This window comes from Carcharhinus amblyrhynchos, chromosome 1, assembly GCF_965287045.1.
Source record: "Carcharhinus amblyrhynchos chromosome 1, sCarAmb.v2.hapA, whole genome shotgun sequence".
Classification (NCBI taxonomy): Eukaryota; Metazoa; Chordata; class Chondrichthyes; order Carcharhiniformes; family Carcharhinidae; genus Carcharhinus; species Carcharhinus amblyrhynchos.
Genome location: NC_137324.1, coordinates 37,757,443 through 37,783,009, shown reverse-complemented (window position 1 = coordinate 37,783,009; position 25,567 = coordinate 37,757,443). Strand labels below are relative to the sequence as shown.

At 43.0% G+C, this 25,567-nt stretch overlaps 1 protein-coding gene across 1 annotated transcript in view; it reads left to right on the top strand.

Moving 5' to 3' along the window:
- Positions 1-262: 262 nt before the first annotated feature.
- Positions 263-25,567, top strand: part of gba2 (glucosidase, beta (bile acid) 2) — a 64,188-nt gene continuing 38,883 nt past the window's right edge. Inside the window, exons 1-6 of the mRNA XM_080210393.1 lie at positions 263-567; positions 7,252-7,343; positions 8,543-8,658; positions 15,845-16,063; positions 16,773-17,012; positions 22,455-22,557. Coding sequence (XP_080066519.1) covers positions 290-567; positions 7,252-7,343; positions 8,543-8,658; positions 15,845-16,063; positions 16,773-17,012; positions 22,455-22,557 — 1,048 coding nt within the window. The 5' untranslated portion in view covers positions 263-289. The remainder of the gene's footprint in view (positions 568-7,251; positions 7,344-8,542; positions 8,659-15,844; positions 16,064-16,772; positions 17,013-22,454; positions 22,558-25,567) is intronic.

Genomic DNA, 25,567 nt, shown 5'->3' with positions numbered 1-25,567 from the left:
GACTGATGGAAATAGTCCCAACCTAGCCTCACACCAACTTGGCAATGCGCCTGCGCAGTACCCTACGGGCCTCCCTCCCCCGCCCCCCTTTATGTTGCTCACGGTGACGCATAGAACGCATGCGCAGATCTGGATTCAAATGAAACGAACAGTGGCTGCTGGAGCAGTGCAGGGCCGAAGGACAGGAGGGACTGATCAGTGCGGGGCGGAAGGACTGGAGGGACTGATCAGTGCGGGGCGGAAGGACTGGAGGGACGGACCAGTGCGGGGCGGAAGGAGGAACGGACAGATGGGGCGGAGCAGACGAGGAGAGCCGGACGGACAGCGGGAGTGTGGCGGCAGGAGTGACTGTGTGAGGCGAGGAACAAGAACAGGGATGGGAGGCAGGGAGGCATCGAGCACTGAGCTGATGCAGCAATACGCGGGCAGCCCCTCGGATGGAGCCGGGCTTCCGCGCTTTGGCTGGAGGATCTGCCTGGCCCATCAGTTCAAAGAGCAAAGGAAGCCTTTCGAGGCCACAGATGTCTCCCTGGCGGATATGTTCGAACACTTGGGCCTGGGAATCCGGTGAGTGAGTGGCAGGAGCGGAGCCGACACAACAGGCTGCACCTTTCCTGGGATTTGTCTCTTTAACAGCCGGTGTTGTTTCTCTTGAGCATCTGTTTAATGTGTTTAAATCACGGCTGGTGCCACCGACCAGCTCGGGGATATTTTAACATGCTTCTGAATTAGGAACAGAATTGTTATGGTGCAGAAGGATGCCATTTTATTAATGATCTGGATGAGGGTATAGTTGGGTGGATTTGCTGATGACACCAAAGTCGGAGGTGTGGTAGATAGTGATGAAGGGTGTCATAGTTTGCAGGAAGACTTGGACAGGTTGCAGACCTGGGCCGAGAGGTGGCGGATGGAGTTTAATGCGGAGAAGTGTGAGGTAATTCACTTTGGTAGGAATAACAGATGTGTTGAGTATAGGGTTAACGGGAGGACTTTGAATAGTGTGGATGAACAGAGGGATCTATGTGTATGTGTACATAGATCCCTGAAAGCTGGGAATCAAGTAGATAGGGTTGTTAAGAAGGCATACGGTGTCTTGGCGTTTATTGGTAGGGGGATTGAATTTAGGAGTCGCAGCGTCATGTTGCAACTGTACACAACTCTGGTGCGGCCGCACTTGGAGTACTGTGTGCAGTTCTGGTCCCCACATTACAGGAAGGATGTGGAGGCTTGGAGAGGGTGCAGAGGAGGTTTACCAGGATGTTGCCTGGTATGGAGGGGAGGTCCTATGAGGAGAGACTGAGGGATTTGGGGTTGTTTTCGCTGGAAAGAAGGCGGCTAAGAGGGGATCTTATTGAAACATATAAGATGATTAGAGGTTTAGATAGGGTGGACAGTGATAGCCTTTTTCCTCGGATGGAGAAAGCTAGCACGAGGGGGCATGGCTTTAAATTAAGGGGGGGTAGTTATAGGACGGATGTCAGGGGTAGGTTCTTTACCCAGAGGGTGGTGAGGGATTGGAATGCCCTGCCTGCTGCGGTTGTAAATGCACCTAGTTTGGGGGCGTTTAAGAGATCCGTGGATATGTTTATAAGAACATAAGAACATAAGAAATAGGAGCAGGAGTAGGCCATCTGGGATGAAAAGGGATTGGTTTAGGTTAGTGGGTCATTGTTTTTTAACTGGTCGGCACAACATCGTGGGCCGAAGGGCCTGTTCTGCGCTGTAATGTTCTATATTCTATGTTCTATTTGGCCCATCGTGTCCGTACTGGCTATGGGGAATGGTGGACCTGGGTAATATGCTCTTTTCGATAGTCCGTGCAAATGGCCACCTTCTGCATTGTAGGTATTCAATGATAATGCCCTCTGAATACCTCGGTTAAACATGCCTGCACCACATCTCAGACCCAAACCTTTTCTCATATCATGCCTGCTTCTTTTGCAAATCGTTTACAAATCATACTTCTCTGCGTTGAACTTCATCAGCCACCCATCTGCTCACTCCTCCAACTTGCTTATGTCCTTTCACAGTTTACAATACTTCCAGGTTTTGTGTCGTCTACAAACTTTAATTTTGTCCCTGCACAACAAGGGACAATTTTGTATCCATGTCGCTACTGCCCCTTTACTGCATGAGTTATGGCCTTTCTCACCTGTCTGTCCTGTAGCATTGTGTGGAATGCCTTCTGAAAGTCCATGAACACCATAACAATTGCATTACCCTTATCATGTGGTTATGCTATTTAAGAAGGGCTGCAGAGATAAGACAGGGAACTAGAGACCGGTGAGTTTCATGTCGTGGTGGGGAAAAAAAATTGGAGAAAATTCTGAAGAAGGAAACCTATCTGCATGTGCAGATGTAAGTTTTATTCAAGTATAGTCAGCGTGGCTTTAAATCTTTGACAAGGTGTCACATAGGAGCCTTATAAAGAAGGCAAATGCTGCATTGGCTGCAGGGTAATTTGGCAATGGATTTAACATTGGCTTAGTTGAGGAGACAGAGGGTAATGACAGACAGAAGGCTGCTTTAGTGACTAGAAGCCAGTATCCAGTGGTGTACCACAGGGATCTGCGCTGGTTCCCTGATTATTTGTCATTTCTATAAACAACATAAATAGTGAGGGGTAAGATTATTAAGTTTGCGGATGACATAAAGATTGGCAAGTTGGTTAACAGTGAATTTGAGTGTGCGTGCTTTTTTTTGTTGGACTGAGCACACTCTGCTATCAAATTTTCCTGAACCCAATCCAGGAACACTTGCTCTTTTCTGCCCAGTCTACGTTTGGGTAAAATTCCCCCTTAGAGCTGCTCACTAATGTTTGCATCTCCTGATAATCTGAATTTACGATATTTTTGTAGAGTCATAGAAGTTTCCAGCATGGGAACAGACCCGTTGGCCCAACTTGTCCATGTTGCCCTTTTTTTTTTAAGTCCCTACGCCAGTCCCAATTGCCTGTGTTTGACCCATATCCCTCTATACCCATCTTACCTATATAACTGTCTAAATGCTTTTTTAAAAGACAAAACTATACCATCCTCTACTACTACCTCTGGTGGCTTGTTCACCACCCTCTGGAAAAAAAATTGCCCCTCTGGACCCTTTTGTATCTCTCATCTTAAACCCATGCTGTCTAGTTTTAGACTTCCCTGCCTTTGGGAAAAGATCTTGACTATCTGGCTATGCCCATTAGTATTTTATAGACCTCTAAGACCACCTCTAAGCCTCTTACGCTCCAGGGAATGAAGTTCCAGTCTGTCCAGCCTATTTTTCTATTTTAATTTTTTTTTAGAAACATTCCCTGACTTTAGCTGACGGCATGGACACGGTGAGTTACAGATGTTCCTTCGTAAGAGTCAGTCTCTGAAAAATGTCACAGACACCGTTGTAAAGACACACACAACATCCACTTGTACGAGCGGTAATCCCTGCTGCCTACCAGAAAAGCACACTCAACCTGCATTGACAGAGCCATTTTGCCAGTGAAGTTCCTCCTGTAAAAAGCTATAAAAGTAATGCTGAATTTCCTCAGGGCTTCTTGATTTTCATCATTGCCTTTTAGATTACTTTGGCCCAGTATCTTCCTCCAAAAAGCATTTTCTGCCTTCATCTAAAGTTTCCAGGTAATAGTATATTGTTATGGATAGAAGAGAGAGATAAATAGAAGCCCCCAATTTCCTAATTCTGTGTGTAATCAGTGTAGATTATTTTTGAGAAGCCTAATGTGTGTGTTCCCAAGTCCTGTAATTTGTCAATTTAAAAGTTACCAGAAGCACGCTTCCATGGATTTAAACGGAGTATTATTTATTTGTGTGCACACCCTGGAGAGGCCTATTGCAATGTCAATTGCACAATACACACCAGAGAAAAATACAATTAAAGATGCTCAAATCATCTACAGACATTGAAACTGAACAGAATAGTTAGCAGCCTGTGTGTTTTTGAGCCTAGTGAAGGAGGGAGCTTTTCCCACTCTGGAATTGAAGTTCAGATGGCTGGGGTCAAACCCAGGTTAACTGCAGGTTTCTTTTTGAAGTCATAGTCATACAGCATGGAAACAGGCCCTTTGGACCTACTTATCCATGCCACTAAGCTAGTCCTAATTGCCCATGTTTGGCCTATATCCCTCTATACCCATCTTATGCATGTAACTACCTAAATGCTTTTTAAAAGACAAAATTGTACACCCCTCTATTATTACCTTCAGCAGCTCAGTCTAGACATTCACCACCCTCTGAGTGAAAAAGTTACCCCTCTGGACCCTTTTGTATCTTCCCCTCTCATCTTAAATCCATGCCCTCTAGTTTTAGACTCCCCAACCTTTGGAAAAATATATTGACTATCTACCTTATCTATGCCCCTCTTTATAGACCTCTCTAGGATCACTCCTAAGCCGCCTCTGCTCCAGAGTAAAAAGTCCCAGTCTATCCAAACTCTCCTCGTAACTTAAAACATCAAGTCCCGGTCGCATCCTCGTAAATCTTTTCTGCGCTGTTTCTAGTTTAATGCTATCCTTTCTATATTAGGGTGACCAGAACTGTACACTGTGTATACTTCAAGTACAAAGTAAAGACTGTCCAACAGATTGGCTGATGGCTGCTGTAACCAGAGGCCCAATTTCTTGCATGCAAACTCAGCTGTTCAAATCAAGTGGAGAGGCTCTTAAAAGACTTTAAGCCCCCCCGGGTCTTGTAAAGGCAAGATGACAAGTCCTTGTTCCAACATTATACTTTATTCATAGAATTTGTAAAAGTATGTTACGTAATATTTCAACCTGAAAATTGCAATGCGGCAAAATTCAAGTCTGCATGTTCTACTCTCAGACATCCCAATATAATTGTAATAGTTTTGATATGCACAGTATACATTCTGTGTCTGTCATATAGCTTGAGGGCAAAATGCTTCAAATTGAACATTATAGAACGTGCAATGAAATCCAACTTGTCTCCATACAGCATGTTCCACTCTTGTTGTGCTTCATTACAATTTCAGTAGTCTGTATATTTACAACATACATTCCTTGTCAGGCATTCAGTGAGTGATGCTACACAGTTTCCCAATGTGTTATGACTGAAAGGCCTTAAACAGTGACCTTTCCCTATTGCAGCATTGTGGTGACTGCCCAAGCTTTCATACATCCCCCATCATGTAATCCTGGACCTTGGATTGTGCCATTCTGCAGCACTTTGTATTGGAAGATCAGTAAAGTTTTGGGCAGACCAAGGAGCATCACTGAATCGATAGTCTTCCAACCGCAGTTAGTCTCATTGGTGTGCATTCCTGGGAACGGCCCAGGAATGCACACATCCTGTTTCATGGAGCTGCTTGGGCATACCTTGGTTTAAAACCATTGCACATCTCTCCAAACCTGTGTAAAAACATGTTCCAGACTGGGGTAGGGAACAGTCTCTTCCCCACCACAGCTGTTTGGAGAGCATTGTGCAGAGGGGTGGAACTTTGGGCATGTAGGAAGGATTTGATGGTGAGTGCCTGTCTCATAACTAGCCAAGGTAAATCTTGATGATTGTTTGCCAGTTTTCTTGATGAGGCATTCTGACTTTTACAGTCTGTTCAAGGATCCATTTGATCATACCTACCATCTCCTTTCCTGTTATATGTAGATTCTTGCTGCCTGATGGACTTGTGGTTAAAGGTGTTTTGCTGCATAATCTTTTCCATGAAGGATAGGTGATATTGGCATGGTCCAGCTACTTGTTGCATTTTGTGGCAATGTTGCCAGGCCATCACAATGGGGATACTAGAACCTCAGCTTGTAATGATACGTGGTGTTTACATACTGTGGATTTATGCAGAGCTTTTTGCTGCTGCATACAAGGTGGCCATCATGATGAGGGCAAAGTTTGGTACATTTTTCTTCCCTATCTAGAAGTTTGTACGTTGTGTCCCTGTGAACATAGTCCCTCAGGTAAAATGGAAGGTGGTCTGGGCAATCATCACAGCACAGAATTGAGGAATGAGCCAGAGCTGTGCTTTAGATAGCAACGCCAAGAGTGTCTTGCACCTAATAACAAGGTTCTTGTCCGCAATGAAGGAATAGCAATATTTTCGTGTGCCCAGTTTTTGTTGTGTCACTGGTACGAGCTCCTGATGGTGAAGGGAACAGAAGATTGAGCAGCCCAAAGAACATGGCCTTGCTCTTGCCATAGTTTAGCTTGGCTCCCAAAGTCAGTTCAAGTTGGTCACTGATGTTCGTCTGTCTGCACACTGACAATGGATCTGAGCAAAAGGTGGTGAAATTATCCATGCACTGGGAGGTTTTGACTTACATGCCCTTGCTGCCTGTAATTGCCAACCCCTGCATCCTTCCTGATGGACTCAGCGAAAAGATTAATACAACAGACAAATAGGAGAGAGAATAGCCCCACTTGACTCCAGACTTGATTGGAAAGCTTTCTGGTTCCCACTCATTGATTTAAATGCTACTGAAGTTTATGTAGAGCAGTTGGAACAATTGTAGATTCCCCCCTCAAACTCCACTTTGGAGAACACATCCATCATGTAGGTGTGCAATATCCTGTCAAAGGTCTTTTCCTGGCCCAGGCTGACCAGGCAGATGTCCAGTCCCAATCCTGTACATAGGCAATTACATTCCTGAGTTGCATGTTCCTCTCATCTTCATGCTGGGTACAATGTAGGTCCGATCAGGATGGATCACTGAATTTGGAGCAGACTAGACCTGATTGCCAAAGACCTTGGGCAGAATTTAATTCTCCGCATTCAGCAATGAGATCGGCAACCATTTTTTATTTTCCTCCCTTTCCCTCTTTGTCTCATTAATGGGCATGATGGCTTTTCACATGAATCCTGACATGTTGCCAGCCAGAGGCATATTCTTGCACGCTTCCAGTAAGTCTCGGCAGATCCAACCCCACAGGGTTGAACACAATGTAGCTAGTAAGTTGTCAATACCAGGCTTGAAGGCCTGGAACTCCTTTCTTAACAGCACTGTTACTGCATCTCTAGACATGGTCTATAGCAGTTCAAGAATAGGACTCACCACCACCTTCTGAATGGTAATTATTGATAGGATACAAATGCTGGCACAGCCAGTAATGCCCCATCCAGTGAAAGAATGCATTTAAAGAAATGATAGGGGCAAGCTTTTGACCTTTCTTCGTATATAAAGAGGAAGGAGTTGATCAAGTATACTGATGAGAATTAATTATGCAATTAATTAATGACATGACTTTTCAGCTGTAAGGAAAAAAGTACTATGATTTTGTTTTTGAACAGTTATTTGAAATGGTGGTACAGAAAAACTCGAATAGAGAAGAAGGCACCTTTTATTGACTCGTTTAATTCCATTCCTTTGCGTCAGATTTATGGTAAGTGCAAATGTGTAAAGTTACTGTGCAATATTTGGAAAAATTTTATTTCAGACTATAGTCAGATTTTTCAATTCCTTTTGCCATTTGAATGGTAATGTGTATTCTCTGCCAAAGGCTGGCTTATAGCACAACTGGGATAATGAAGACAAAAGTATAGGTACCATTACACCTTTACCACTGACTTTAACCAGGTAACAAGATGCTTTTTTGTTATGTGCAGGGAATAGGGTGAATTTTGATCAAATCTGATTTTGAAAGATACTGGCACAGTGGTTAGCGTTGCTGCCTCACAACGCCAGGGACCTCGGTTCGATTCCCAGTTTGGGTCATTGTCTGTGTGGAGTCTGCACATTCTTCCCGTGTCTGCATGGGTTTCCTCCAAGTGCTCCAGATTCCCCCCTTAGTCCAAAAAATGTGCTGGTTAAGTGGATTGGTTGTGCTAAATTCTCCCTCATGTACCCGAACAGGTTCTGGAGTGTGGCGATTAGGGGATTTTCATAGTAACTTCATTGCAGCGTTAATGTAAACCCACTTGTGACACTTAAACTTTAAACTTAAACTGAATATTGTATAGGGCATTGGTGAGGCCGCAGCTGGAGTACTGTGTGCAGTTTTGGGCGCCGCACCTGCGCAAGGATATTTTGGCCCTGGAGGGAGTGCAGAGGAGGTTTACTAGGCTGATACCGGAGTTGAGGGGGTTGAGCTATGAGGAGAGGCTGAATAAACTGGGCTTGTACTCGTTAGAGTTTAGAAGAATGAGGGGAGATCTCATTGAGACGTATAAGATGATGAATGGGATGGATAGGATAGAGGTGGAAAGACTCTTCCCGCTCAAAAAAGACAGTAGGACTAGGGGGCACAGCCTCAAGATAAAGGGGGGGCGGTTCAGAACGGAGTTGAGGAGGAACTTCTTCACTCAAAGGGTGGTGAATCTCTGGAATTCTCTGCCCGTTGAAGTGGTGGAGGCTGCCTCGCTAAATATTTTTAAGAAGCGGGTTGATGGGTTTTTGATAAGAGAGGGGATTAAGGGTTATGGGGAGAGGGCGGGAAAGTGGAACTGAGCCACGACAGATCAGCCATGATCTTATTGAATGGCGGGGCAGGCTCGAAGGGCCAGATGGCCTACTCCTGCTCCTATTTCTTATGTTCTTATGTTCTTATATTGGAACTGATACTAAACATTTTTTTCTTTTCAGGGGCTCCACTAGGTGGATTTGGAGGAGGTACCATTACAAGAGGGTGGCGAGGGGAATTTTGCAGGTGGCAGCTAAACCCAGGAATGTACACTTATGATACTGTGATTGAGAACCAGGTATGTGTTTGGTGTAAATGGCAACACATTAAGGGCACTGAAACTTGACAGTATTCCTATTGGCTGTGCTTGTAAAATTGAACAATGGCAAAGGGGTAACATTCTCTGGAAAACAAGTGTCATAAGAACATAAGAAATAGGAGCAGGAGTAGGCCATCTAGCCCTTCGAGCCTGCCCCGCCATTCAATAAGATCATGGCTGATCTGTAGTGGCTCAGTTCCACTTTCCCGCCCTCTCCCCATAACCCTTAATCCCCTCTCTTATCAAAAACCCATCAACCCGCGTCTTAAAAATATTTAGCGAGGCAGCCTCCACCACTTCAACGGGCAGAGAATTCCAGAGATTCACCACCCTTTGAGTGAAGAAGTTCCTCCTCAACTCCGTTCTAAACCGCCCCCCCTTTATCTTGAGGCTGTGCCCCCTAGTCCTATTGTCTTTTTTGAGCGGGAAGAGTCTCTCCACCTCTATCCTATCCATCCCATTCATCATCTTATACGTCTCAATGAGATCTCCCCTCATTCTTCTAAACTCTAACGAGTACAAGCCTAGTTTATTCAGCCTCTCCTCATAGCTCAACCCCCTCAACTCCGGTATCAGCCTAGTAAACCTCCTCTGCACTCCCTCCAAGGCCAAAATGTCGGATAAGTAAAACTTAAGTTACCTTTGGATTTCTGTGTTTTTTTAGTAATTATAAGCCAGCTGGATTTGTCTTGCCAATAAACCTATAATGGAATCAGTTAGTGTGGCTGAAAGTTGGGTACCATTCTGTAAGAGTGTGTATTATTTTTCCTAAGTTATTTTTAACTTTTCTGGAACCGACAGCTTATGTGGGCTCTTGGCAGTTCTTATCCCCTGGGTCACCATCATGGAGGTGTTAAACCAGTTAAGATTCCATGTAATGCTTGTTTACTTTATTAACATACAGTGGGATATCTCTCCTAAGACTTCACAAGTTTTTATTTGCACATTAATGTCAAAACAATCTTGTTTTCATCATAACTGATCCTCAGAGGAGTTGATTCAATATTATAGAGTTGAAATTTTTGCTTGCTAAGAAGATGAGACTGTTTCTGGAGCACTGCAATGAATGTCAATCCTAAATAGGAGAATATTGGTTAAAAGACAGAACAGAATAGGAATAAAGAGACCATTTTCAGGTCAGGCTGTTATAAGTAGGGGTGCTGCAAGGAGCTGTGCTAGAGCTCTTATAACCTAAATGACTTGAATGAAGGGATCAGGTTAACTATCCAAGTTTGCTGACTATTCAAACTTAGTTGGGAAAATAAGCAGTGAGTAGGACACGGGGATATTTCACAGTAACTTGCACTGTTAAGTAAGCCTTACTTGCAACTTTAACTTTAAAAATATAAGACCGATTTGGTGAATGGAGTAGAAAGCAGTTTTTAAAGGGTTACAAACTATTATGTTTATGTTCAGAAGGATTTGTGTAGCCTTTTACATAAGAGTTATGACTGGCCCAATCAGTATTTATGCTCTGCATGAACCCCCTCCCATCTTTCCTTTTTGTATTCTTTCATGGGATGCTTGCAAGGTGAAAGTTGTTGCCCACCTGTAATTGCCCTTTGACTGAGTTCTTTGCTAGTCCATTTCATTAAGAAAATTGAGTCAAATCATATGGCCATGGGACTGGCACCACATATAGACCAGATTGGGTTAGGATGGCAGATTTCCTTCCCCAAATTGAGTGAGTTACATTGCTGTGGGTCTGGCCCTGCATGTAGAACAGATTGAATAAGGATAGCAGATTTATTTCCGTATGAGACATTAGTGAACTAAATGGGTTTTTAATCAGCTCACCCCTCGGCCTCCATTTTTCGAGAGAAGGGCCCCAGTCTGTCGATTTCTTCCTGCTGTGTATAACCATTTACGGTTATCATCATTGGAACGTTCTTTGTTGCTATCCTATAACTTCACACCCTGTTTAGAGGATATCAATGTACCAAAATTGACAAAGTTGTTCAGCCTTGCTTGTCTATAATGAAAGAAAAAGTTACACCAAACCTCATCAGAGTTCCTATAATGCTGACAAACTGCATTAGAATTCCATACTGAGGAACATATGCAGTGACAAATGGACAGACACTCATGCCTGCAAAGACTTAGTTTGACTATAACATCAGGAAGACAAATGTCATGGTCCAGGGTGTTGCCATTCCACCATTGATCAGCATTGACACTGTGACGCTGGAGATTGTTGATAGATTCACATATCTGGGCTCCATGATCACCAGCAATATGTCACTTGATGCTGAAATCAAGACACCCATTGCAAAAGCTGCAGCTATAATACTGAACTGAATAAGAGTGTGACCAATGGCAACTTACTGAGAACACCAAATTGTTAGTTTACCAAGTCTGCATCCTTGTTGCATTCCTCTGCAGCCGTGTGAACTGGATGCCTACACTAGGTGGGAGGAAAGGCTAAACAGTTCCACCTTTGCTGTCTCAAATATATCCTCAACCTTCCTTAACAGGCCTAGGCTGGAGCTTGCTAGTTCCATTCGCATGTATTAAATGTTGAGCCAGTGACGTCTTTGCTGGCTCAGCCATATACATCTGATAGAACGTTACAGTGCAGTACAGGCCCTTCAGCCCTCGATGTTGCGCTGACCAGTGGAACGACTCTAATGCCCTCTAACATAAACTATTCCAATGTTATCCATATGCCTATCCACTGACCATTTGAATGCCCTTTAAAGTTGGCGAGTCCACAACTGTTGTAGGCAGGGCATTCCACGCCCTTACTACCCTCTGAGTTAAGAACCTATCTCTGACATCCGTCCTATAATTATCACTCCTCAATTTAAAGCTATGTCCCCTTGTGTTAGCCATCACCATCCGAGGAAAAAGGGTCTCACTGTCCACCCTATCTAACCCTCTGATCATCTTGTATGCCTCAATTAGGTCATCTCTTAACCTTCTCTCTAACGAAAATAACCTCAAGTCCCTCAGCCTTTCCTCATAAGACGTTTCCACCATACCAGGCAACATTCTGGTAAACCACCTCTGCACCCTTCCCAATGCCTCCACATCTTTCTTATAATGCGGCGACCAGAACTGTGCGCAATACTCCAAGTACGGCCGCACTAGAGTTTTGTACGGTTGCAACATGATCTCACGGCTCTGAAATTCAATCCCTCTACCAATAAAAGCTAACACACCATACGCCTTCTAAACAACCTTATCAACCTCGGTGCCAACTTTCAGGGATCTGTGCACATGTACACCGAGATCGCTCTGCTCGTCGACACTACCAAGACTCCTTCCGTTAGCCCTATATTCTGTACTCTTACCAAAGTGAACCACCTCACACTTTTCCACATTAAACTCCATTTGCCACTTCTCAGCCCAGTTCTGCAGCTTATCTATGTCCCTCTGCAAACTGTAACATCCATCCTCACTGTCTGCAACTCCTCTGACTTTGGTGTCGTCAGCAAATTTACTAACCCATCCTTCTACACCCTCATCTATGTCATTTATAAAAATGACAGACAGCAGTGGCCCCAAAACAGATCCCTGAGGCACACCACGAGTAACTGAACTCCAGGTTGAATATTTCCCATCAACCACGACCCTCTGTCTTCTATCAGCTAGCCAATTCCTGATCCAAACTGCTAAATCACCCTCAATCCCATGCATCTGCATTTTCTGCAGTAGCCTACCATAGGGAACCTTATCAAACGCTTTGCTAAAATCCATATACGCCACATGGAGGACGACCATGCACCTGCAGATTTTCATACAGTGAACTGACCGTTGGGTCATCAGTGGTTAGCCCAGGTTAGTTCCTAACTTGGGTCATTATCTGTGCGGAGTTCGCACATTCTCCCCTTGTCTGTGTGGGTTTCTTCCCAGTGCTTCTGTCTACATCAACAGGGACGAAGTAGAAAGAGTCAAGTGGTTCAGGCTTTTAGGTGTCCCGACCATCAATGAAGTGTCCTCTCTCTCTCTCTCTCTCTCTCTCTCCTCTTTTTTCCACCCCCACCCACCCAGTGCCAACACTATAGTTAAGAAAACCCATCAACACCTCTACTTTCTCAGAAGACTAGGAAATTTTGCAAGTCAGCTACAACTCTCCAACTTTTAAAGATGCGCCACAAAGCATTCTTTCTGGTTGTAGCGCAGCTTGGTAATGCTCCTGTGCCACCCAAGACTCCAAGGGACTACAAAAGGGCATGAATGTAGCCCAATCCATCATACAAACTGGCCTACCATCCATTGACTCTGTATGCAATTCCTGCTGCCTCAGCAAAGCAGCCAGCATAATTAAGGATCCCAGGCACCCCAGACGTTCTCTCTTCCACCTTCTTCCATTGGGAAGAAGAGATAAAAGTCTGAAGTCACATACCAATCAACTCAAGAACAGCTCCTTCCCTGCTGCCATCAGACTTTTGAATGGACCTACCTTGCATTAAGTTGATTTTTCTCTACACCCTAGCTGTGACTGTAACACTACATTCTGCAGTCTCTCGTTTCCTTCTCTATGAATGGTCTGCTCTGTCTGTATAGCGCGCAAGAAACATTTCTCTCTGTATGCTAATACATGTAACAATAATAAATCAAATCAAAATCCTCCCACAGTCTGAAAGACATGCTGGTTAGATGCATTGACCCGAACAGGTGCCATTGTGTGGCGACTGAGATTTTCACAGTGACTTCATTGTAGCGTTAATGTAAGCCTACTTGTGACTAATAAATAAACTTTAAAAATTTTTGCTCTTTTGGGTGTCCATACTCCCCACGAATTTACCTGCAAAATTGCCTATCTGCACTGACAATTAGGAAACAGTCACTGATGGCCATGACCTGTTTGGAAGAGATGAGCTGAAACATAAAGCTCAGCTGGCTGAGAAGAGGGCCCAGAGAAAACCAGAGCTAGTGAATTGTATACCTTCTCAGCCCACTGTCTTGCTCTGCAGTAAATGTGGCAGAGGCTGCCATTTAAGAGTCCGGTTCCTGAGTCATACTGGGCAATGCTGACCACCTGGTCATAAGCCACTGTGTCAGCAAATGGAAGGCTGAGCTCAATAGGTCTTTGGACTGTAGTGGAATCCAAGGACATGAAGTTTGGACAAGGAGATTGAGGTTCAGCCATGACCTTATCGAATGATGGAGCAGGCTCAAGAAGTTACAGCCCTGCTCCTGTTTTTGTTTCATATTGGAAGAAAATCTTTTCAAAACCGTAGTGTACAGCTGAGAGAGCACCCTTGAACACAATGGAGTTAATATTTTGCCCATTTTCCGTGGATAACAAGCTAAAAAGAGGAACTGTCTTTTTAACTGTTTTACTATACTTCCTGTTTTGAAGTGTATTGCCAAGTACTAAATAATTCTTACTTATGCACACCTGAGGAGATGGAAATTCTACAGCGTTGCTAGGTGTTTAAACTGTTGATATATTGATTTAACCTGACCATTGCAACACTTGAACTCCCAAATGTCGAAATATTCTTTGTAATCTTGAGATTATCTTAATTTTATCGCTTTTTGATTAACTGCAACTCTGTAAAGAGGATGGAGTGTTTGTAAGGACTAAAGATGTTGAAAGAACCTGTTAGGACTGTGGTGCTGAAAAGCAGCAAAAGTGCAAGCTAGCGTAGTTTCTCATGGTGAAAAAGTAAGTTTTCTCTTCTCAGTGGCCTTTTTGCCAGACTTTGCCTATGCATCTAAGCTGAGATGTTAAGATTTTGTTACTGTCATAGTGAGGTAGTTATTTTTTGCCCCATTTTCTCTTTGAAATGTATCAGAGATTAAAAACTTTTGTGAAGGACATTATTATGTTTGATGTAAAGCAATGAAAAGGGCAAAACACTCAAATAGCTCATAACCACAATAGGATCAGGTGGCATTGATATTTGCGTTTCTTTGGAAGGACTGGACTGAATTGAAATCTGGGGCTGCGACTGATTGCTGTGTGATAGAGTCTGGATCAAGATTTGCTGCAGAAGGTTAGGGTGCACAGAGTTGGGGATAAGGTGTTAGCGTGGATTGAGGATTGGTTAGCTAACAGGAAGCAGAGAGTTGGAATCAATGGGTGCTTTTCTGGTTGGCAGTTGGTGACTAGTGGAGTGCCGCAAGGATCGGTGCTGGGGCCTCAACTGTTTACTATTTACGTAGAAGATCTGGAGGAGGGGGCTGAGTGTAGGGTAACAAAATTTGCTGATGACACGAAGATGAGTGGAAAAGCAAATGGCGTGGAAAGTCTGCAGAGGGATCTGGATAGGCTGGGCGAGGACCTGGCAGATGGAGTATAACGTTAGCAAATGTGAGGTTATCCAGTTTGGCAGAAATAATAGTAGGAGGGATTATTATTTAAAGGGTGAAAGGCTGCAGCATGCTACAGTGCAGAGGGACCTGGGGGTCCTTGTGTACAAATCGCAAAAACCCAGTCTGCAGGTGCAGCAGGTGATCAAGAAGGCAAATGGAATGTTGGTCTTTATAGCGAGGGGGATAGAATATAAAAGCAGGGAGGTCTTGCTGCAACTGTACAGGGCACTGGTGCTGGAGTACTGTGTGCAGTTTTGGTCCCCATATTTGCAAAAGGATATATTGGCCTTGCAGGGAGCACAGAGAAGGTTCACCAGGCTGATACCGGAGATGAGGGTGTTAGCTTATGAAGAGAGATTGAATAGACTAGGTCTGTACTCGTTAGAGTTTAGAAGGCTGAGGGGGGATCTTATAGAGACGTACAAGATAATAAAGGGGCTAGATAGGGTGGAGGTAGAGAGATTCTTCCCACTTAGAAAGGATAGCAGAGCTAGAGGGCACAGCGTCAAAATAATGGGAGGGCAGTTTAGAACGGAGTTGAGGAGGAACTTCTTCACTCAAAGTGTGGTGAATCTCTGGAATTCTCTGCCCATTGAAGTGGTGGAGGCTACCTCGTTGAATATATTTAAGTCACGGGTAGACAGATTTCTGGTAGACAGGGGAATTAAGGGTTATGGGGAGAAAGCGGGGAAGTGGAACTGATTCACTTCAGATCAGCCATGATCTTATTGAATGGCGGGGCAGGCTCAAAGGGCTAGATGGCCTACTCCTGCTCCTATTTCTTATGTTCTTATGTAAGATTTGAAATCCTTATGTTCATCTTTAAAGCTAATTTTCACCAGGTTGTACCAATATGATGTATGGTGACTCTTAACCTAGATTTCTGTTGTGTTCCCAGTTTACTGTTTGCTTAAGAAAGAATGGACAGACCATTTATCAACAAGTGCTTTCTGTTGAGCGGCCCCATAAACTCCAGAGTTGGAATTGGGGATACTGTGGAGAATATGCTTTTTATCATGCCCTTTATCCACGTGCATGGACAGTTTACAACCTTCCAGGCCAAAATGTAACTCTGACGTGTCGGCAGATATCTCCAATTATTCCTCATAATTATAAGGTTAGTACTATTATGATGTTACAATTAGCATAATGTGAATTCTCACCTTTTTAAGATTTGAAAGATTGTTTTACTTCCAAAAAAAAATCAAGGTTAAGTATAAAATGTAATTTTTGTTTTACTTTATCTCCTGCTCATCCATGTCTTTGAGTGGCACCCTGATACTTCAGGATTCCAATATATCCATAGGGTTGCCCCTCTTGATATGCTACTGCATATTTTTTCCAGCTAATGTGGTTAAATCAGTTTTTTTATAATGTCTTTTGTTCAATCCCTACATTATTGAATGTCAATAAATCTTCTGCCCTGGATTCATGCAGGTACCTTCTTTCTGCTTCATTGTTGCAAAGGGAATTGTTAATCATGACATTAGTACCCCACCATAATCACCTTTCCCCTTTGTGCTGTCCCTACTTTCCTGGGTGACAAGCTTTCTTTATTTCTCATTGCTTTTCAGTGTAACACCAGCATCCAGTGCCTGAAATCCTTTGATACTGCTGTTTCTAGGGTGACCTTCTGTCACCCTGTTTTCCACTTGTTATTTATCATGCTGAGTAATCCCATTCTGTCTTGGTTTTTCTATTCAATTAAATTACGTTTTGAATAATAACCTGTGAAACTTTCCTTGAACTTTTTAGTTTTTGCCTTCAGCTGAATAGGCCAAAAAAAATGTGGAAAGGATTTAAACAGTATATCACTTGCCTTTCAGGACACAAGTTTGCCTGTTGGGGTCTTTGTATGGGAAATTGAAAACCAAAATGAAGAAGATCTGGAAGTTTCGCTTATGTTTACTCTGAGGAATGGTACTGGAACCAAAGATGATCAGATAGGAGGACACTGGAATGAACCATTCCACTTGTATAAAGAAGGCGGGCATGTTTCAGGAGTATTGTTGCATCACTCCGCCCCTGTGAATAGCTACACAATGGCAATTTCAGCCAGGCATAAGGTGAGTGAGTTGCTCGGTGTTCCAGAGTTCAGAGTAATTTTAGAGCCATTTTTCGCATACTGTCATATCAGAGCTATTAGGGATGGGCAATAAATATTGGCCCAGCCAACGATGCCCACATCCCATGAATTTTTTTTAAATTACTAGATGTTTCTGCCAACTTAGTCTGGCTGACTTGTGGGTGTCATCTGGTTGAAGAGTCAATAATGTGAGGGTCATCAATTAAAAATAATTATTGAGAGAAAATTTGAAGAAAAAGGATTCCGGGGGCATGAAATTCATTGCAGTTTCTCTTTGAGACAGACCAACTCAACCTTTTAAGGGAAAATTGGACAAATATTATTTGTACAGAGTTCCATCACCTGAAGTGTGTTGTCATATGTTCAGTTGTGAAATACTGACTGAGATTGTGTATTGAATCTTGGTAAAACTGCCCTATTTGTGCTGCATAGAATTTCAAGAGCTGGAAAGAAGACAAATAGATTCTGGTTCATCCTGTTGTCAGATTCTAATCTACCTTTCTCATCAAAAGTTATATTTAATGTGCGTTGGTGGCTTCATTTATATTCAGTGTTTTCTTTCCAAGCCCTGCAGATGAATGCATTTCCCATTTGATTTTTTTTTTGCTCAGGGAACCTTGTACTTTATGACTGGAGCATAAATTAAGGGTGATAGTTTCAGACTATCAATTGCTTGTAAGTATATCTTGTGTTGTAAAAGGAAGTAATCTGTGAATAAAATGGCAAAAAATAAGAATCCTGAAATTACTTTCCCAATGAAAGGAAATGATGTCTGTTCAATTATGAATTTCAGTAGAAGAAACTACATATTAACTTGAATATTGCTTTAAAAAAAAATAAGCCATCCAAATTTTTTGTCTCGCACTCATCAGGACAGATTCAGAAAAAAAAGTAATAAAAGAAACATCAATTTATAATGCAAGTGAAGAGAGTTGCTGATTAGTTGGCAAGTAGATGCTAGTAGAGGCATTGATATGTTCCAGGGAACAGGTAACTGCCAAGCTTTTGTTTAAATTCAGACAAAGCAGGTCCACTGTGGTCAGTGGGAATGAATCACAGAATGTCTGTCTCCCCAAGCTTTTGTTTAGTTGAAAAAGCTGTAATGCATGGATATGCTCCTTTTTTTATTCCTTTTTTCATCAATAGTCAAGTTCTTTACTACTGTTTCCATTTAATTGTAGAACTTGGACTGGTTTCTGTTCTTATTTAAAAAAAGATATTGATTGATGACATTCCTTCAGGATATCAGCTTCAAAGCTGGATAACGTCTCTGATTCACATGGATGCTGGCTTCAGCAATATTTAAACCCACTTGCTCCTAAGACCAGCAAATCTGCTTTTTTTCCCTGCAGCTAAAATAATGTTCTCCATTCCATTTATTGCATTTTTTTGTCAACTACTGTTTGGATAGTTTACCTCGAGTATATTGGTTACTTTTTTTTGTCTTTATAAAAATCTAGACATTAATGTTAACTAGCTGGGTGGCATAGTGTCACACTGGTTAGCACTGCTGTCTCACAGTATCTGGGGTCTGGATTTGATTTCAGCCTTGGGTGACTGTCTGTGTGCAGTTTGCACGTTCTCCCTGTGTCTGTGTGGACTTCCTCTGGGTGCTCGGGTTTCCTCCCTCAGCCCAAAACAATGCAGGATAGGTGGATTGGCCATGCTAAATAGCCCCTTAGTGTCCCAAGATATGTAGGTTATGGGGATTAGTGGGATTGCAGGGATAGGGTAAGGAGTGGGCCTGGTTAAGATGATCTCAGTAGAACATAAGAAATAGAGCAGGAGTAGGCCTTCGAGCCTGCCCCGCCATTCAGTAAGATCATGGCTGATCTGACGTGGCTCAGTTCCACTTTCCCGCCTTCTCCCCATAACCCTTAATCCCCTTGCCTATCAAAAACCTATCTACCTGCGTCTTAAATATATTTAGCGAGGCAGCCTCCACCACTTCAACGGGCAGAGAATTCCAAAGATTCACCACCCTTTGAGTGAAGAAGTTCCTCCTCAACTCCGTTCTAAACTGCTCCCTGCCCCCCCCCCCCCTTATCTTGAGGCTGTGCCCTCTAGTCCTACTGTCCTTTGAGTGGGAAGAGCCTCTCCACCTCTATCCTATCCACCCCTTTCAACATCTTATGTCTCAATGAGATCTCCCCTCATTCTTCTAAACTCTAACAAGTACAAGCCTAGTTTATTCAGCCTCTCCTCATAGCTCAACCCCCTCAACTCTGGTATCAGCCAAATGAACCTCCTCTGCACTCCCTCCAAGGCCAAAATATCCTTGCGCAAGTGCGGCGACCAAAACTGCACACAGTACTCCAGCTGCAGCCTCACTAGTGCCCTGTACAGTTGCAGCAAGACCTCCCTACTTTTTATATTCAGTCCCCCTTGCTATGAAGGCCAGCATCCCATTCGCCTTCCTGACCACCTGCTGCACCTGCAGGCTGGGTTTTTGCGACTCATGCACAAGGACCCCCAGGTCCCTCTGCACTGTAGCATGCTGCAGTTTTTCGCCATGTTAGTAGTAGTCCTTCCTACCATTATTCCTACCAAAGTGGACAACTTCACACTTGCCAGCATTAAATTCCATTTGCCCAGCCTATCTAGATCCCTCTGCAGACTTTCCACACCCTCTGCACAATTTGCCGTTCCACCAATCTTGGTGTCATCAGCAAATTTTGACACCATACACTCGGTTCCCTCCTCCAGATCATCTATATAAATGGTAAATAGCTGAGGCCCCAGCACCGATCCCTGGGGCACTCCACTAGTCACCAACCGCCAATCCGAATAGCACCCATTGACCCCCACTCTCTGCCTCCTATTTGACAGCCAATCCCCTATCCACGCTAACACCCTACCCCCAACTCCATGCCCCCTAACCTTCTGTAACAACCTCTTGTGCGGCACCTTATCAAACACCTTCTGAAAATCAAGAAAGACCACACTTCCGGTTCTCCTCTATCCACCACACTAGACACATCCTCATAGAATTCCAATAAATTCGTCAGACACGACTTCCCCTTAATGAAACCGTGCTGCGTCTGCTCTATCAAACAATTCTCCTCAAGATGCCTCGCTATTTTCTCTTTGATTACGGATTCGAGCATTTTACCTACAACAGATGTTAAACTAACCGGCCTATAACCCCCTGCCTTTTGCCTGCTACCCTTAAACAACGGCGTAACATTAGCCATTTTCCAATCTTCCGGCACTTCCCTGGAATCCAGCGAGGTTTGGAAAATAATCATCAAGGCATCCACTATCACCTCCACCATTTCTTTCAGAACCCTGGATGCATTCCATCCGGTCCTGGGGACTTGTCCACAGTCAGTCCCTCCAGTCTGTCGAGCACTGCCTCTCTAGTAACAATAATGTCATTCAGGCTCTCCCCTCCTACCATCTTTCCATCGCTAACACCCGGCAAACTATTCACGTCCTCCTCCGTGAAGACCAAAGCAGAAAAGTTATTCGAGGCCTCAGCCATTTCCTCATCCCCCACCACTAAGTCCCCCCTCTCATCCTCTAAGGGTCCAGCGTTCACCCTAGCCAGCCTCTTCCTTTCTATATATTTATAAAAACTCTTACTATCCTTTTTTATATTTAGCGCTAGCCCAGCTTCATAGTTTATCCTTCCTTTCTTTATCAACTTCTTCGTCATTCTTTGTTGATATTTAAACCTCTAAATGGGCTCAATGGGCTGAATGGCTTTCTTCTGTACTCTAGAGATCCTATGAAATTCTATTCTAGCTGCTATTCAGATTGCCTCCCCATCTCTCCTGAATGGAGTAAGCCCTTCAAAATTGTTTTGCCACTCAGTTAAATTATGGTGGATCTGTATCTTAACCACATTCATCTTCTCTGGTTCCATGGCCCTTTTAGGACATAGAACATTACAGCACAGTACAGGCCCTTCGGCCCTCAGTGCTGTGCCGACCAGTGGAACCAATCTAATGACCCTCTAACCTAAACTATTCCAATGTTATCCATATGCCTATCCACTGACCATTTGAATGCCCTTAAAGTTGGCGAGTCCACAACTGCTGCAGGCAGGGCATTCCACGCCCTTGCTACCCTCTGAGTAAAGAACCTACCTCTGACATCCATCCTGTAACTACCACCCCTTAATTCAAAGCTACGTCTCCTCGTGTTAGCCATCACCTGTTAGACAAGGCTATCAATCTTTGCTTTAAAATGTTAATTTGACTTACCCCCTCCAGCTTCTTGGGGAGGTAGGGAGAGGAGTGGATTCCAGATTTTTTCCATCCTTTGTGTGAAGAGGTTCTTTCTGACATCACCACTAAACAACCTAGTTTTTAATATTTTATATCCACTTGATCAGGATTACCCCACTAAAATTGTTTCTGTCACTTTTGATAATCGTGATTACCTCAGGCAGCTCATCGCTGGATCTTCCCTATTTGTAGGGATTTGAAATGTGTTGTCACAATTTAATCCTTTTAGCTCTGGTAGCATTCTGATTAATTTAAATTGTGTCCCCCAAAGTCGATACGACTTTCTATTTCTGAATCTAATTAATATTGCTATTTCACCAGATAATGCTGTGCTTAATGACTGTGTTTTTTACACTGCTGGGTTATAGGTTTTAAAAAAGAAATTATTCTCAGGGTGTTGTCTGTAAAGTTAGCTTATATTTCCCATCCCCAATTTCCCTAAGATGATATGGTGAACTGCTATCACAGCTTGATACAACTGAGTGACCTTGCTACGTGACCTTGGAGGGCAGTCAACTACTTTGTAGGATTTCCGTCACTTGTAGACCAAACTGGATAAGGACAGAAAGGACTCAATTTTTAACTCTAAGTAAATAGATTTTGAGTGAGTTAGTATCAAGTCCTGGGTTTCCATCCATAAAGGAAATTAGACATTCGGACAACTTCGTAATCACTTTTGATTAACGCCAGCTTTTTACTTCCAGCTTTTTAGAATTCAAATTCTCAAACTATCATGGTTTCTCTGGGATAAGATCCAGGTTTCCCCATTACCAGTCCAATAATCTCTGTTGTGACATCCGTATGCACAAGAACAACCATCCTTCAGTCAAAGACTTTGGTTTTAACAACTGAAATACAATTAATCAGATCTTTACAGTGACTCATGAACATGCTTTTAGTGGATATTGCCATATGTGTGGTTCCTCTGCATTATTATCCAGCAATGTGTGATAGATGTCTTCTATTGGACAGTGCTCTAAATGATTGCTAAATTTGGTGCAGCCAGGTTACAAAATTTATAGCGCAATTTTTAAAAAATCTTGCAGTCATTTTTTTTTCTCGGTTGAAACAAGAAGCATCCTTCTTTATGTAGTTCTGCATCAGTGAGAGCCTCCCACTGTTTTTCTATGTAAAACATTACGACATAAAGAGTTTTGAATCCAATTTGAATTGAAACTTTTTTTAAACAGCAAGGTTTAGAAATTAGTCACCAGACTGAATTTAATCCAAATGGCTTGGGTCAAGAAATCTGGAAAGATCTGCTTCAAGATGGGAAACTGAACTCACTGCCAGGTATGTGTATGTTATTTTTTAGAGTGACTTTACTGATTTTAAATGCATTTGAAAATTGGCATGCAAACTTTAGCATCACAGCACTTAAAGTATTTGGGTTTGAAGAATGGTTAAATATGGCTAAAACACATTTGTCTTTTAAGCTCTTGAAAGATAAAGAATATAAATGCACAAAGCTCCCCTTCAGATTACTAATATTTGCTTTTACCTGAAGCAAACTGCCTGACTATGTGGTGAAAGCAGATTCAATTGTGGCTTTCAAAAAAATTAGATAATTATCTGAATAGAAACAAAAAAAACACAGGGCTACAGAGGAAGGGCTAGTGAATGGGACTAACTAAATTACCTTTCCAAAGAGTCAGTATTAACTGACTGTTACCGCCTGTGCTGTAATCATTCTATTATTTTCATTGATGTTTCCCATTTTGAATATGTTCCAAATAGTCTTATCAGTCCCTGGACCATTCCTACAAGTCTTAGAGGCCAAACAGTGATTAAAAGCTGAATATAACTTGGAAAGCCAACATTTGGAAATGTTCAATTTAATGCCAATTATTTTTTCAAAAAATTATTTGGTGTGCTAAATAGAAGGTTTACTTATTTTCCTTCCTCCCTCTTAATTTTCTGCCATCCTTTTCCCACTGAGTAATCATGTAGTCATGACAAGATTGTGCTGTCTTTTCCTCCCTTCCCTATTTCACCCCTTTTCTCCCTTTCCCACCCCTATCAGGTGTCTAATTTTCCCTCTCGTGTGTACACTGGAAGGTCATGTTTTCTGGCATTGGGCAGGGCTGAACTTAGTAGTAGCAACTTCACAGAATCTTATAGTGCAGAAAGGAGGCTATTCGGCCCATTGAGTCTGCTTCAACCATAATCCTACCCAGGCCATATCCCCATGACCCCATGCATTTACCCTAGCTAATCCCTAACTTTTGCTGTCAAAGTTTCACTATTACATTGGGCAATATCAATGTCAGTTGAAAGCTGGTTTCCTCACGCCCCTTGCCCCCAGTTAGTAAAAGTTTATAATGTGTGTGGTTGTAAACCAGTTTACCTTGAATACAGTGTACCCATCAGATTTTGGTAAATTGTCTGTATAACTGAATCCAGTAGTGGAGTGACAATAAATCAAATCCAAAAAAAAGAGGGGTAAAGGTGACTAATGTTTTAGGTTATGGGACTGAAGGTGGGCAAGTCCCCAGGACTGGATGGAATGCATCCTAGGGTTCTGAAAGAAATGGCAGAGGTGATGGTGGATGCCTTAGTAATTATTTATCAAAATTCGCTGGACTCTGGGAAAGTGCCGGAAGATTGGAAAACGGCTAATGTTACACCGTTGTTTAAAAAAGGTAGCAGACAAAAGGCAGGGAATTATAGGCCGGTTAGTTTAACGTCTATAGTCGGAAAAATGCTAGAATCCGTCATCAAAGGAGAAATAGTGAGGCACCTAGAAAAGAATGATTTGATCGAGCAGACGCAGCACAGATTTGTTAAGGGGAAGTTGTGTTTGACAAATTTATTGGATATTTATGAGGATGACTAGTGTGGTAGACAGAGGGGAACTGGTGGATGTGGTGTTTTTAGATTTCCAAAAGGTGTTTGGTAAGGTGCCTCAAAAGGTTGCTACAGAAGGTTAGGGTGCATGGAGTTGGGGGTAAGGTGTTAGCGTGGATAGAAGATTGGCTGTCTAATAGGAAGCAGAGAGTTAGTATCAATGGGTGCTATTCTGGTTGGCATTTGGTGACTAGTGGAGTGCCACAGGGATCGGTGCTGGGGCCTCAACTGTTTTACCATTTCTATAGATGATCTGGAGGAGCGGGCTGAGTGTAGGGTGACAAAATTTGCTGATGACTCAAAGATGAGTGGAAAAGCAAATTGCGTGGAGGGTGTGGAAAGCCTGCAGAGAGATCTGGATAGGCTGAGTGAGTGGGCGAGGATCTGGCAGATGGAGTATAATGTTAGCAAGTGTGAGGTTATCCACTTTGGCAGAAATAATAGTAGGAGGGATTATTATTTAAAAGGCGAAAAGCTGCAGCATGCTACGGTGCAGAGGGACCTGGAGGTCCTTGTGCACGAGTTGCAAAAACCCAGTCTGCAGGTGCAGCAGGTGATCAAGAAGACGAATGGAATGTTGGCCTTTATAGCGAGGGGGTTAGAATATAAAAGTAGGGAGGTCCTGCTGCAGCTGTACAGGGTACTGGTGAGGCCGCAGCTGGAGTACTGTGTGCAGTTTTGGTCGCCGCACTTGTGGAAGGATATATTGGCCTTGGAGGGAGTGCAGAGGAGGTTCACTAGGCTGATACCGGAAATGAGGGGGTTGGACTATGAAGAGAGACTAAATAGACTAGGTCTGTACTCGTTGGAGTTTAGAAGGATGAGGGGATGTATATAGGGATGTATAAGATAATGAAGGGGATGGATAGAGTAGAGGTACAGAGATTCTTCCCGCTTAGAAAGGATAGCAGGACTAGAGGACACAGCCTCAAGATAAGGGGGGGGTGCAGTTTACATCGGAGTTGAGGAGGAACTTTTTCACTCAAAGGGTGGTGAATGTCTGGAATTCTCTGCCCGTTGAAGTGGTGGAGGCTACCTCGCTAAATATATTTAAGTCACGGGTAGATATGTTTTTGATAGACAAGGGAATTAAGGGTTATGGGGAGAAAGCGGGAAAGTGGAACTAATCCACTTCAGATCAGCCATGATCTTATTGAATGGCGGGGCAGGCTCGAAGGGCTAGACGGCCTACTCCTGCTCCTATTTCTTATGTTCTTAGGTGGTGATTAAAAATATGTCAAAACGTTATGCATCCACATGAGGGTGTAACTCAACACATTAAATCCTTGGTTTCGCTCTGTGGAAAGTAGAATACAAAAGCAAAACAGGAATGCTTTAACTATTGCACTTAGGGCTGCAGTTCATGTGTTTTGTCTTGCCCTTTTGCAGATTTTTGAAGAACTGCAAGTCATTTTCTAAGTTAGAATATTTTTACACTTAAGTGCATCAGAATGTG